This window comes from Mesoplodon mirus, assembly GCF_964341445.2.
Source record: "Mesoplodon mirus genome assembly, chromosome: 9".
NCBI classification, from domain to species: Eukaryota; Metazoa; Chordata; class Mammalia; order Artiodactyla; family Ziphiidae; genus Mesoplodon; species Mesoplodon mirus.
This window is the reverse complement of record NC_138985.1, coordinates 109,367,842-109,382,067: the sequence shown is the minus strand read 5'-3', so window position 1 is coordinate 109,382,067 and position 14,226 is coordinate 109,367,842. Positions and strand designations below refer to the sequence as shown.

The window sequence follows — 14,226 nt, the reverse complement described above, 5'->3', positions numbered from 1 at the left end:
CCCTGCATGGCCTTTTTGGGTTCAATTTTAAATGTTCCCTCAGAGTCATGGCAAAAGAAACCACCTCTTGGTTTCTCAAGCTCTAAAATGGCAGCGTTAGTAACGCTGGTCCTACCTATTCAATGGGTGCCACCTCCAAGGTGGCAGGGTGCGGCGGCAACCCGTGGCATCACTCCTCCATTTGGATGCAGGCCCTGCCATTTACTGTGTGACCTCCAGCAAATCACATAACTCACTGACGCCTAAATTTCCTCGAGTCTAAAATGGAGGTAATGGATGCCCACTGGGTGCAGTTGAGAGAGCCACAGGTGCTTTACGTAGAGACTACCGGTGATGTGAGGCTTAAGAAATGGTGGTTTATTACTGGCGGAGTCTTAGATACGATTGCATTCTAGACTTTTCTGGAGACTTGAGTTCTGTGCAGTAGGAGTGGGGGTGGAGGGGTGCCGGCGGCTCTCGGGGCTCCCACTTTCCCTCCTTCCCCCCCTCGGTGACCGGGCTCCAGCTGCTAGGCCTGGCCCTCTCCCGGGCTGCTGGCGCCACGCACCTCCCCTCTCCCCGCAGGCCGCGCCAAGACCTTCCGCTTGAAGCTGCCCGCGCTGCTGGCCTTCACCGCCCGGGATTCGTCGGTGCGGCCGGGTAGCGCGGGCAGCGCCGGTGCCCCGGGGGCCGTGGTGGTGGACGTGGACCTGACGCCCGCGGCGCCCAGCAGCGAGTCGCTGGCCCTGGACGAGGTGACGGCCATGGACAACCACGTGGCGGGGCTCGGGCCAGTGGACGAGCGGCGCGCGCTGGTGGGCCCCGGCTCGCCGCCCGCCTGCGCGCCCGGCCCGTACCCGTCGCCCCGGGCGCACAGCCTCAACCCCGACGCCTCGGGCTCCAGCTGCAGCCTGGCCCGGACACGCTCCCGAGAGAGCTGCGCCAGCGTGCGCCGCGCCTCGTCGGCTGATGACATCGAGGCCATGCGCGCGGGGGCACTGCCCCCGCCGCCGCGCCACGCCAGCACCGGTGAGGCTCGGCCCCACCCCTGCAGGAACTGCCCGGCCGTCCTCACCCACGGGCCTGTCCATTCCAGGCCCTCAGCTTCCTCCCTCTCCGCCCTGTCCTGTGTGCCTGGGAGATGGAAATCCTATTAAGAGCTTACTTAATCCCATTAAGTAGCCTTTTATTCCATTAAATGTGCATTCATCCCATTGCATTCTTCCACTCTCAGAGCCGGTGCTGGCCCGAGGAGCTGGCTCTCCCAGGCTGGCCTGGAGCAGGGATGCCCACGGGAGTCGGGAAGGCGGGAGAGGCACCTGGGTCCCCACCACCACCTGGGCCTCTGGCAGGCTCCCAGTGTCTGCTGAACAGACCGTACGGAGGCTCTTTCCCCTTTGTCATCTCATAGCTGCATCAGGCGTGCTTCCTTACGGTGGGGAGGGGTCTGCCCTCGCTTGTTTCTCAGGGACTCCACTCCTGTTTCCTGAGCTGGCCTCAGTGAACCCCACAGCCTGGCTCCTGCAGGGCCCGTCGCCACCTCAGCTCTGTGTCGTCGACCTGACGGCCTTTGCCCCTGCCTGCCGGCCACCCTGACCCCCTTTCCCCTCCACCCCAGGGGCCATGCACCCCCTGCGCAGCGGCCTGCTTAGCTCCACGTCAGATTCGGACCTCGTGCGCTACCGCACCATTAGCAAGATCCCCCAAATCACCCTCAACTTTGTGGACCTCAAGGGCGACCCCTTCCTGGCTTCGCCCACCAGTGACCGGGAGATCATAGCCCCCAAGATAAAGGAGCGGACCCATAACGTCACTGAGAAGGTCACCCAGGTAGGTGTCCAGCTCCCTGGCTCTCCGCTCACGTGGGAGGAGCTTGGAGGGGGTGGAGTGGGAGTGGACTGTGGTCAAAAGGGGGGGTGGAGGGGTGCAATCAGTGAGGGCCTCCTGAAGGGGGCGGACGTGCCGACTGGGGGTGAGGGTGGCGTTTCAGAGCTGGGACGAGAGAGATCCTGGAGCAAGGGAGACTGGAGGGGGGTGTCCATGGGAGGGGCAGATACAGAGGGCAGGTGGATGGGGCTCAGGGAGGACAGGGCAGCTGAGGCCAGGCACCTGGCAGGGTGAGGATGGGTGGGAGAAGGTGGCCACGGGGCACAACAGAGTCCTGGGGGCAAACCAACGGGAGGTTTCACATTAGAAGGGGCCACAGAGGTCGAGGTTGGGGGTCCTGATTCTTCTAGGCCAATGTGATGAGCCAGGCAGAGGGTGGGAACCCGGTGCTAGGGCCAGGGTGGCCTAGAGGTGCCCACCCTTGTCCCCAGACCACGGGAGACACCACCTTCCCAAGTCGGGAGGGGAGGGTATGGAGTTGGGGGCACAGATACAGAGGGGTCAAGTCCCCGAATTCCAGACCAGAGAAGATTGCCAGCCCTGGGGGGCACTGCCCAACACTGCCCAGTGACAGGGCCAGCCTGGTCTCCTGCCGCCTCTTGGCAGCAAGATCGTCTGCACCACCCCCACTGCCCAGTCCATCCCAGCTCCTTCCCGTCCTGGCCTGGGGGTGGGGTGGGGGAAGGTCAGGACTGAGAAGCCAGGGACAGAGGGGGCTCCCCGGCCACACCTGTCTCGCCTCAGTCCCACTGCCCCCTCCAGCTCCTTCGGGCTCCCTGAGCCGGCCCGAGTGAGGGAGCTGTCTGCGCGCTGCCGTGGGCCTCCTCAGCCCTCCTCCTGGCCCCGCTCCCGCTGGGTCCCTGCCAGGTCTCCGGCCCCTTGGCCTTGATTCCAGAATGTTCCCCCCACCCTAGGCCCCATATCTGGATGCCTCACCCTCACCCCCTCCCACCCCTGCTTCTCTCCTGTCCTCACCTGGAGCCCTGCCGGCTGCCCTGCCCCTGTGCCCACAGCGTGTGCTGTCGTGTTGTGGCCTGTGCGTGCCAGCGGGAGCGTGTGCTCCTGGCTCTTTGGTGGCCGGGCGGTCACTCCATCTCTGGGTGTCTGTCTGACTCTGGCTGGCTGGGCACTGGACCGGCGGGGCGGGGGTGTCGGGGAGACCATTAATCTGCGGTGACAGGCCCGGCTGCCGGGGGAGGGGGAGGGGCACGGGCTGCGGGAGTGGCTGCAGCCGGAGCCCGAGCGGGCCGAGGGGGAGGGGGCCTCTGGCCGGCGGGCGGGGCGAGGGAGCCCGGGTGTCGGCGGGGCGGGGGTGGGGACCTGGGAGGAGGAGGGGCCGGCTGGAGGAGCCGAGGTTCCTACCGCGGTGCCCGGCCGCTGCTGGGCTGGCAGCGGGCAGAGCGCGGCACCCTGGCAGCGGAGCCCGCACCAGGGGGCCATGGGCAGCCTGAGCCAGGCGGGCTGCTGTCCACGCTCACTGCCAGGGTGACCCCAGTCCCGAGGCCCAGCCCCAGTGACCCTGGCTTCGTGCCAGAGGCTGCCCTGGGAGCCAGGCCGCCAGCGCCTGGGGCGCAGCCTGGACTGAGGCTGCTGTTGAGGTGCAGGTGAGGCGCTGGCTGGGCCCTCGGGCCCCGGGCAGGCAAGCTGGGGGGAGCCAAGTCCTCCATGGCGGCCCCAGCGGGGAAGGCGAGCAGGACAGGGGCTCTGCAGCCCAGGGCCCAGAAAGGCCGGGTGAGGCGGGCCGTGCGCATCTCCAGCCTGGTGGCCCAGGAGGTAGGTGATCCCCCCAGCCCCTCCCCCCCCTCCGAGGCGGGGGCACCGAGATGGATGCGGCCCAGAGGGCTCTGGCTCCAGGCCGGGAGAGGGCTTCTGAGATGCAGGATGGTTTGGTGAGCCCTGGGATCTGTGGCCCCGCTCATCCCACTCTTGGCTCCAGCTTGCTCGCTTTTCTCCAGACCCGCTGGGCCTAGGTGGACAGTGTTTTTCTTGCCAGGGCTTCCCTCCTCCTTGGGCTTCCGTGGCCCAGCCTTCTAGCTCGAAACACAAAATGAGGAGAGGGGAGAACAGGAGCGAAGTGGGTGCGCGGAGAGGATGGCGGGGAGGCAGGGGAGGAGAGGATGGCTCCCACTCCCACCCCACCTCCCCCAGCGAGCGGGCAGCAGCCGGGCCTGGCACAGAGGCGCTGGGGCTCCACCCCTCCAGCACTCTGTGCGTTGTGAGTGGACCCTGCGGCGGGCGAGGGAGGCATGGGCTGCTTCAGGGGTCCAGGTTGGGGGGCTGGGACCCGAGGAGGCTGGGGTCAGAGGCCACTGGATGAGTGGTGAGGGCAGGCTGAGCCGGGCACCTGGTCTACCTCTTCTGGGGCAGCCTGAGGTGCTGGTGGCTACGCTGTGCAGGCTGCTGACTCTGTAGGCACATCCTGGGAGCCACGTCTCCAGCCCCCGGGGGGCTTCTGGCAGAGAGGAGCCAGCTCAGGGAGGATGGCAGGGGGAGTTGGAAGCGGCTCACGGGTGGGTCTGAGAATCCTACCCCTGTCGCCACCACCAGCACCCAAACTCTCTGCCTTGGCTCTTGCGCCCCTCCCAGCTGGGGGACAGGTATGGGGGGCGGATTCTTCCCAGCCACAGGTGAGGACCCGGGGATTGGCTTAAATGAGCTTCAGTATTCTGTGTGACAACAGGTTATGTAACAGGGGAGGTTATATACTGGCCCAAGGCCGTGTGGTGAGCTGGTGCTTGCAGAGCTGAGCCCGGCTGGCCCCTACAAGAGGAGGTCTGAGGGTCCGGGCCTCGGGCCCTGGGCTTGCCCCCGGCATGTGTGCTTGTGTACTGGGTGCTGCTGGTCCTGCTGTGGGCAGACTCAGGTAGGGGGCAGGATCCCATTTGTCAGGTGTGGTTCAGCACAGCTTCAGGGGCCTGGCCTCTCAGGTGTGGTGAGGAACCCCATCCAGGAACCTTCTGCCTCCTTGTCTGTGAGGGCCCTTTGCAGTCCCCACTTGACCCCTGAAAGGTCACTGCCCATGTTTTCTGCCTTAAGGAGCAAGGGGCTCGGGCTGAAGGGAGGGCAGAAGCGGGGGCCTAGAAGCCACATGCCCCTTCCCCTGCCCCAGGCCCCAGCTGCCCACCCCACCCATCCTGTGCCTCTGGAGCCCCTGTGGCCAAACCTCTAACTATGGCCCATCTTAACTTCTGGTTACTTCCACTAAGGAGAGGCTCTCCACACAGTCCATCTGGTGAGGGTGGTTCCAGGGGGTCCCCAGCTTGAAAATGAATGGGAGTCTGCGGCTCCACCCACCACGGCCCTCCCCAGCACAGAGGCCTGAGGATGCGGGGCCCTGGCACTTAGTACTGCTCCCGCAGGGCTGGCAACCTTGGCTCTCAAGGGGGTGGGTGGGGCCTTGGGTTTGGCTCCCCAGGGATGGCAGGGCCAGGCTGGGAGAGAGTTTGGGGATTCTGAGGGGCAGGGGGAGGCCGCAGGGGGACAGACAGAGGCTCCTGGGACAGCGCGAGAAAGCTGGTCTCAGCTCTTCCTAGTTTGGCTTGGGGAGAAAGAGTGGTGTGACTGCCGCCCCCTGGTCTGGATGGCGAGCCTGCCTCTGCCTGGGTGATGAAGGGGCAGGACCTGAGGTGAGCCGGTGCGGGGCTGGGTGGTCACTTCTGAACGGCTTCCCTGGGCCAGCGTGAGCAGGGAGGGGGAGTGAGGGTCATGGTCTCTCTTTCCAGGATGCCAAAGGGCCTGAGGCTGGGTGGCTGGTATCCTTGGGCCAGAGGCATGAAGGGACATTTAGGCCCTCAGTCCCTGGGCCACCAGCAATGGGACTTGTAAGGAGCTGCCAGTGACCACCACCATTTACATTGCCCAGGCCGGAAGCTGTAGTCCTTGGAGCATTTTCTGGACAGAGACTGTAGTATATGGGGGGTGGGGGTGGGGTGTGTGTGTGTGTGTGGTGTGTGTGTGTGTGTGTGTGTGTGTGTGTGGTGTTTGGGGCTGTGAGCAAGATCGTACGGTGAGAGTTATATCCATAGTTACCAGTCTGTATTGGTGGTGGGGAGCAGTACTTGTGGGTGTCACTGCTTGGTGCCCTGGACTCAGAGAGCCAGCCAGGAGGTCCCGTGCCGCATGGGGAAGGAACTCTGGTGAGTGGCCGTGTCCCCTTGTCTGAGGGTGGGCTTCCCCGCTTGGCCTCTTCTCTGGAGGGCCCAGCAGAGATGCTACCTGCGCCTACCCTGGAGGGCCCCACGGTCTGTCCTCCCTGCCCAGACCCTGGCTGGACATCATACCCTCACCTCCACCTTCCCCGCCGGCTCAGGTCCTGTCCCTGGGGGCCGACGTGCTGCCGGAGTACAAGCTGCAGGCACCACGCATTCACCGCTGGACCATCCTGCACTACAGCCCCTTCAAGGCCGTGTGGGACTGGCTCATCCTGCTGCTCGTCATCTACACGGCGGTCTTCACGCCCTACTCGGCCGCCTTCCTGCTGAAGGAGACAGAGGAGGGGCCCCCGGGCCCCGACTGTGGCTACGCCTGCCAGCCGCTGGCCGTGGTGGACCTCATCGTGGACATCATGTTCATTGTGGACATCCTCATCAACTTCCGCACCACCTACGTAAACGCCAACGAGGAGGTGGTCAGCCACCCTGGCCGCATCGCCGTCCACTACTTCAAGGGCTGGTTCCTCATCGACATGGTGGCCGCCATCCCCTTTGACTTGCTCATCTTTGGCTCTGGCTCTGAAGAGGTGGGTTGGCAAGCAGGCAGGGGCAAGGGGAGGGCAAGCAGGTGGTGGGGTGAAGGGGTGGGTGGCGACAGAAGGAGGGTGGCAGACGCATGGCAGAGCCCCAGCTAACCCGCACCTGCTCCCCTTTCCATATGAGCCGCTCCCCGGTTGTAGTGGTCCAGAGGGCTCACCTTTTCCTAATGTGTCCAAAGTGGCCACTGTCTTTTTTTTTTTTTTTTTTGCGGTACGCGGGCCTCTCACTGTTGCGGCCTCTCCCGTTGCGGAGCACGGGCTCTGGACGCGCAGGCTCAGCGGCCATGGCTCACGGGCCCAGCCGCTCCGCGGCATGTGGGATCCTCCCGGACCGGGGCACAAACCCGTGTCCTCTGCATCGACAGGTGGACTCTCAACCACTGCTCCACCAGGGAAGCCCGCCACTGTCTTTTAATTCACATGAAAGTGCCCTCAAGCTAGTGGGAGCTCTGGCCGGGCACCTGAGGGTGGGTGCACCTTTCCGAGCCCCAGTTTCCTCATTCTGGCCGTGGGAACCGCGAGCCCTTTGTCACAGAGCTGGCACGAAGGTGAATGGGCTCCGTGCTGGGCCCAGTGAGTGGGAGGCGCTTTTATTTTGAGGAAGTGCTGGGGAGAACTCCTCGGGGGTCTCACCTCCGATGCCCGCCCCCGAGAGCTGCAGTGCCCCCACTCCTCGTTTGCCCCCCTCCCCCACTGAATATCCACCGACCCCCGTAGCTGATCGGGCTGCTGAAGACGGCACGGCTGCTGCGGCTGGTGCGCGTGGCACGGAAGCTGGACCGCTACTCAGAGTACGGGGCGGCCGTGCTTTTCCTGCTCATGTGCACCTTTGCGCTCATCGCGCACTGGCTGGCCTGCATCTGGTACGCCATCGGCAACATGGAGCAGCCGCACATGGACTCCCGCATTGGCTGGCTCCACAACCTGGGCGATCAGATCGGCAAGCCCTACAACAGCAGCGGCCTGGGCGGCCCCTCCATCAAGGACAAGTACGTCACCGCCCTCTACTTCACCTTCAGCAGCCTCACCAGCGTGGGCTTCGGCAACGTCTCACCCAACACCAACTCGGAGAAGATCTTCTCCATCTGTGTCATGCTCATCGGCTGTGAGTGCACCCCTGGGGCAGGCGCGGGGGCTAGCCAGGGGCCCGGGGTCTGGGAAGAGCCTGAGACAGAGGAGAGGGTGGGTGTTAGAGGAGCCAGAGTGGGGCCCTGAGACTTAGACACCCCAGGGGACTCCATCATGGCATGTCTGGGGCTGGGGCACCGGGGTGGAGGCGCAGGGCAGAGCCAAGGGGTGCGTGTGCCTGGGCTTTTGTGTCTGTGCATCTCGCATGTGTGCTTACAATGAGACGTGACTGCCATGTGTTGCTGACACAGTACAGGGGCGGGCGGGGTCCCTCAGGTGCTGACGGCCCCACTCGCCCCACCCCCAGCCCTCATGTATGCCAGCATCTTCGGCAACGTGTCGGCCATCATCCAGCGGCTGTACTCGGGCACGGCCCGCTACCACACGCAGATGCTCCGGGTGCGTGAGTTCATCCGCTTCCACCAGATCCCCAACCCGCTGCGCCAGCGCCTCGAGGAGTATTTCCAGCACGCCTGGTCCTACACCAATGGCATCGACATGAATGCGGTGAGGCCACTGGGCTTGGCCTCCGGCTGATGGTGGGCTGGAGGGAGCAGCGTGATGGTAGGGACTCCTCCTGATGTAGCGGGCACGTCTCAGACCGCCAGAGTCGCCCTCCGTGGTTCAGGTGGTCCCCGTTAGCGCCAGGCAGGACCCTGGGAGGAACGTTACCCTCCTTTTGCCCATGGAGCTCGTTTACTGGGTGAGCGGTCACTTTGGGGCAGGTGCTAGACCAGGCCCTGGGTGATCGTGTTTAATCCTCATGACAGCCCCAGGCAGGAGCTGGTCTCCGAGCCTCACACGTTAGAGCGCGGAGGTTAGAGCAGTGAGGCGTCGTCCCCGAGGGTGCACGGCTAGAAGGGGTGGAGCTGGACTGGGCACCCAGGTCCTTCCCCTGAGAGCGGACGCCCCGGTGCTCCCCGCTGGATCTCCGGGGGGGATGGGAGTGGGGCCCCGGGAGAGGGCGTGCTGAGCTGCCCCCTGCCTTCAGGTGCTGAAGGGCTTCCCCGAGTGCCTGCAGGCGGACATCTGCCTGCACCTGAATCGCTCGCTGCTGCAGCACTGCAAGCCCTTCCGAGGGGCCACCAAGGGCTGCCTGCGGGCCCTGGCCGTGAAGTTCAAGACGACGCACGCGCCGCCAGGGGACACGCTGGTGCACGCTGGGGACCTGCTCACCGCCCTCTACTTCATCTCCCGCGGCTCCATCGAGATCCTGCGGGGCGACATTGTCGTGGCCATCCTGGGTACGGCAGGGACCGGGAGCTGGGCCCGAAGTGCCTGCTGAGGCCTGGAGAGGTCCCACCCAGCCCGTTATGGACACAGCCCTAGGGGCTGTGGCCCCGGGACTACCCACAGGGACCTTGGGCTCCTCTAACTCACCCAAGCTCAGGCCTTCCAAGGGGTCGGTGGAAAGGACTCTGGGGGTTTCCAGATTCTGCTTCCCTTCAGGGTCTCCTCACGGGCAGTGACACCCTTGTTCCTTAAAACAGGACCAAATCCAGATGCTCCAGGGTAGACAGTGGAGGGAGGTTGTGCAGCTGATTTTACTAAGGGCCGCGTGGTTCCCTGTAGCCTCAGGCAGTACAACCAAGCCTTCGCCTCCAAAGCAGAGGGAGTCCTGCCCGTCTTCCCCTCACACTCCTCCTTCTCTGCCCTACCTGTGCATGTGGGCAGGTGTACCAGGGCACTGGGACTTCCTGCCCTCTGCCTGTCCTTCCTTTGGCCCTGGACACCTCAGGGCAGATGTGCCAACGGGGAGGTCTATAGATTTTTATTTCTGAGTTTGGCATAAACACATGCTCATGCCACAAGCACCCCAAACACAAACCAAAGTTTTGCTAAACAACAACAGCGCCTTAACTACATTCTGGTGTTTTCTGTTCCATGCTGTGCTAAGCTATGCTATCCTGTTTTCTTTCAGTAAACAAAATGCTGGTCTTGATTCACTACTGTGTTTGATCTGTAGCTTGAAGAACATTGTCTATGGGGGTGCAGTGTTTGGCCAGGAGGGTGTTTGGGACATGGGCTTTGGGGGGTACCAGAGGAGTTAGAATCCAAGGAGGAAGCCAGGGCCACGGGCAGAGCTGGGCATCCGGGCTGGAGCTGCTGGCTGGCCCGGGAGCTGGGAGGCACAAGGTTCCTGGCCCTTTACCCTCAGGGCGCTGCTCTGCGCACACCCTGCCTTTGCGAGTTGGGGGAGGGTGGGCTGGTTGATGCTTCCCTGGCCCTGGGGCTGGGGCCCGGCAGTCTGTGACCAGACTGAGGGGAGGCGCCCAGCCACGGTGAGAATGCCTGGAAGTCAGGCACCTGCTGCCGCCCCAGGGGCTGAGCCCCCCTCTCGGTGGCCTCCAGGGAAGAATGACATCTTCGGAGAGCCTCTGAACCTGTACGCGCGCCCTGGGAAGTCCAACGGGGACGTGCGGGCCCTCACCTACTGTGACCTGCACAAGATCCACCGGGACGACCTGCTGGAGGTGCTGGACATGTACCCCGAGTTCTCCGACCACTTCTGGTCCAGCCTGGAGATCACCTTCAACCTGCGGGATGTGAGTGGGCCGCGCGGCCGGCTGCACGCTGGGTGGCTGCCCCTTCGCTGTGTGTGACCTTCTCTCTGGGCTTGTTTCCCTGTCTGTCAAATGGTATCTGGGTCACACCAGGTTGCGAACGTCCCAGGCTCAGCCCCGGTCCTGAGGCAGAGCTCACACCCCCAGAGCCGGCACTCCTAGCCCCACCTTCTCTGTTCGGGAGGGGTTCTGGCCGGGACCGGGCAGGCCGGGTGGGCGCGGAAGGGCCCTGACACCGTTCTCGGTTCCAGACCAACATGATCCCCGGCTCTCCCGGCAGCGCGGAGCTGGAGGGCGGCTTCCACCGGCAACGCAAACGCAAGCTGTCCTTCCGCAGGCGCACTGACAGGGGTGAGGCGGGGGGGAGGGGAGGGGAGGGGGCGGGGTCCAGGTGAGCCGGGAGGCGGGAGGCGGGAGGCGGGAGGCGGGCGGGGGCGGGGTCTAGAGGAGGCGGGGCGGAGGGCGGAGCGCGGAGTCCGGCGGGTCTGCTCCCCACAGACTACACAGGCCATTCGGTCCTACCTTCAGTGTCCCCCACCCCCCACCCCATCACCCCATCCTTTCAGGCCCACTGGAAATGTCGCCTCTTCCAGGAAGTCCTCTTCCACCCTCCAAGGCAGGGGCGCGCCTAAGTTTCTTTGGTCCTCACAGGACTGGCGTCCTGGTGGGCACTGCTTTGAACTGATGAGGGGAGGAAAGACAGGACAAAGGAGGGCAAGGAGGCCAGCACGGGGGCTGAGGGCCCGGGGTCCCAGAGAGCCGCTCCCAGCAGTGCCACTGCCCGTGCTTGGGCAGCCAGTGGCCACAGACGACCTGGTCCCGCCCTCGGAGTTCTCAGTCCTCTTGAAAGTGGGGGAAAGAGAGGGGAAGAAACAACTGGGGGCAAACCAGGGCGTCCAGCCACATCGTCTCCCAGACCTGCTCCAGTCCCCTCCCCTCCCCTCCTCTCCCCTCCCCTCTGTGCCTCCTGCCTGCTCTGAGGCCCCTTCTCTGTTTCCCACAGACCCGGAGCAGCCAGGGGAGGTGTCGGCCTTGGGGCCGAGCCGGGCGGGGGCAGGGCCGAGTGGCCGGGGCCGGCAGGGGGGGCCGTGGGGGGAGAGCCTGTCCAGCGGCCCCTCCAGCCCTGAGAGCAGTGAGGATGAGGGCCCAGGCCGCAGCTCCAGCCCCCTCCGCCTGGTGCCCTTCTCCAGCCCCAGGCCCCCCGGAGAGCCGCCGGGTGGGGACCCCCTGACTGAGGATGGCGAGAAGAGCAGCGACACTTGTAACCCGCTGTCAGGTAGGGCGCCCCCCCCCCCCCCCCCCCCGCTCCGGGCGGGCGGGGCGTGGCCTCTGTCCCGGCCTCAACCCAGCTCTCTGGCTCCAGGCGCCTTCTCCGGAGTGTCCAACATCTTCAGCTTCTGGGGGGACAGCCGGGGCCGCCAGTACCAGGAGCTGCCTCGCTGCCCCGCCCCCGCACCCAGCCTCCTCAACATCCCTCTTTCCAGCCCTGGCCGCCGGCCCCGGGGCGACGTGGAGAGCAGGCTGGATGCCCTCCAGAGGCAGCTCAACAGGTGAGGGTGGTCCCTGGGATCAGCCTAGGCCCGGCTGTGTGTGTCCAGCGGGGCGGGCTAGTAGGGGTGGGGCACGGGCGAATTGCAGTGTGGTCTGTGGGTTTCGGGCAGTGTTGTAGGGTGAAGTGGGTGTCTGCTCTGTCTAGCCCTGTCCACGTGTCCAGCAGCTTGACCCTCTCCTTGCATTCAGAGCCGAGCCAGGGGCTGCCACACCTAGAATGAAGAGTGGACCTGGGGTTGACCAGCTGGCTGTCCGTAGGGTGGTCCTGAAGACACAGTCACTGGTGTCTCCACTTCCCTGAGACCCAGAGCATCCTCCTCCTTCTTGCCCCAGGCTGGAGACCCGGCTGAGTGCAGACATGGCCACCGTCCTGCAGCTGCTGCAGAGGCAGATGACGCTGGTCCCGCCTGCCTACAGTGCTGTGACCACCCCGGGGCCCGGCCCCGCCTCCACCTCCCCTCTGCTGCCCATCAGCCCCATCCCTACCCTCACCCTGGACTCGCTTTCTCAGGTAAGTTCCAAGCGCCCCAGCCCCTGCCTCTTCTGCACCGACTCCACCCCAGACCGGCTTTGCTGCCCTTTCTGCTTGGCCTTGGGCCCCAGCCTCCTCCCACCCTGTTCCTGCCCTCCTTCCAGGCTGTACTCCTGGAGGAGGGCTGCCCTAGGAGCTGCGAGCACGGAGCAAGGCAGGAGAGCCCCCAACAAAGCCCCCAGACAGCTGGGCCAAGGAAGCCAGCAGGCCGAGTGGCGTTCGCTCCCCTAGTGTCACCTGAATGGCCAGATCTACTCAGGGTGCCTGTGTCATGGCTGTGGGTGGAGGGACTGTTGAGCCAGGGGCCTGGCGGTGGGTGCTGGGTGCCAGCGTGCCCTTGGGATAGGGTCCCAAGCCCCTGCTGCGGCTGACACCCCCTGGGTCTGGTTCTACTGCCAACCGTGGACTCTCATGCTCAGCACTTTGCGGGGCTGTCCTGAAGGCTCTGGCTAAGCCCCAGGGTAGCACTTCCAGCCCGCATCTCTCCCCTCCTGCCAGAGATGGGCCTTTGTTGCCCCTAGTCCTCTCCTAAGTGGACACGTGTGTTCCTGGCCTGCTGACAGGACAGCTGTGTCTGGGTCTCAAGAATGGGGCTCCTCTGGCGACAAGAGGTGGCCTGGGATCTGCTCCCCCCCTCCCTCTGGCATCTGCTACCCCCTCCCATCTGCCGCCTGCTCCTGTTTGCAGACACCAGGGCCCACGTCAGCAAATGTGCCAGTCTCCCTTCACAGCCTCCTCCGCAGAGATCTCACAGCAGACTCGTCAGCACCCACAAAGCCCCTCCTGCCTGCCCTGGTACTCTGCCTGGCCTTCCGAGGCCTGGCCGCCCGCCTGCCTCTGTTTCCAGGTCCCTGAGTTCTAGATTGGAGGAAAGAACCCTGTCTCTCTTTCTGTACAGCTTCTGTGCCAGCTCAGGGCCCCTTATTCTGGATTGGGTTTGAATCCAGCGGCCATGTTCCCTGGGGAGGGAAGCGGCTGTGGCCTCAGGCTCTCCCCGCAACAGGCAGAAGCTCCCGAGGCCCCCAGATGCCCGGTCTGGCTCTTGCCCGCCCAGAGCGCGTTTCTCCCAGAGCAGGTTGGAGTCCTGCTCTGTCTGCCTTGGCGCTTCTCCTGTGCCCTCCAGGCCTCTTCTGTCTGTCAACGGGGTCTCCTGACCCTCTCTATCCTCGGACCCTCCCCTGCCCCTTGGCTTCTAGCTTCTCACACTCCGGTTTCTTTGCAGGTTTCCCAGTTCGTGGCGTGCGAGGAGCTACCCCAAGACGGCCCTGCTCGACGCCTCTCCCTGCCGGGCCAGCTGGGGGCCCTCACCTCCCAGCCCCTGCACAGACACGGCTCAGACCCGGGAAGTTAGTGGGGCTGCCCAGTGTGGACACATGGCTCATCCAGGGTTCAGTGCACTGCCTGGGCCCCTCCTGTGGAGGCCCTGCCCAGGAGGCCCTGGCCGCTGACGGGAGAGGAATAGGAAGGCACAGCCCCTCCTCCAGCCCTTGGGACCATCTCCTCCTGTGGTCCCCTGGGCCCCGTTGGGGAGGGGCAGGGACAGGGCCGGGCCGTGGATGGGGGTCTGTGGTCCCCTCACTGCCCTGGGGGCAGTAGCTGGTCTAACTGCCGGAGGCACCCGGCCCTGGGCCTTAGGCACCTCAAGGACTTTTCTGCTATTTACTGCTCTTATTGTTAAGGATAATAATTAAGGATCATATGAATAATTAATGAAGATGCCGATGACTATGAATAATAAATAATTATCCTGAGGAGACTCCAGGGGTGCTGGGAGGGTACAGCCATCAGCACGCTGTATCCCATGTTCACGTTCATAGTGTCCGGTGCGCTGGCCT

At 64.6% G+C, this 14,226-nt stretch overlaps 1 protein-coding gene across 2 annotated transcripts in view; it reads left to right on the top strand.

Moving 5' to 3' along the window:
* Positions 1-13,965, top strand: part of KCNH2 (potassium voltage-gated channel subfamily H member 2) — a gene marked incomplete at its 5' end in the record, with an annotated part of 33,281 nt that extends 19,316 nt beyond the window's left edge. Inside the window, 12 exons of one of the 2 annotated variants that reach the window (XM_082632501.1) lie at positions 565-1,008; positions 1,598-1,809; positions 6,176-6,604; positions 7,334-7,721; positions 8,052-8,251; positions 8,736-8,988; positions 10,097-10,290; positions 10,560-10,659; positions 11,312-11,584; positions 11,672-11,858; positions 12,193-12,370; positions 13,614-13,965. In XM_082632501.1, the coding sequence (XP_082488627.1) occupies positions 565-1,008; positions 1,598-1,809; positions 6,176-6,604; positions 7,334-7,721; positions 8,052-8,251; positions 8,736-8,988; positions 10,097-10,290; positions 10,560-10,659; positions 11,312-11,584; positions 11,672-11,858; positions 12,193-12,370; positions 13,614-13,742 (2,987 nt within the window). In that variant the 3' untranslated portion in view covers positions 13,743-13,965. Of the gene's footprint in view, positions 1-564; positions 1,009-1,597; positions 1,810-3,498; positions 3,640-6,175; positions 6,605-7,333; positions 7,722-8,051; positions 8,252-8,735; positions 8,989-10,096; positions 10,291-10,559; positions 10,660-11,311; positions 11,585-11,671; positions 11,859-12,192; positions 12,371-13,613 lie in introns of those variants that run through there. The other variant, XM_082632502.1, reaches the window with a different exon arrangement.
* Between the last annotated feature and the right edge of the window lie 261 nt (positions 13,966-14,226).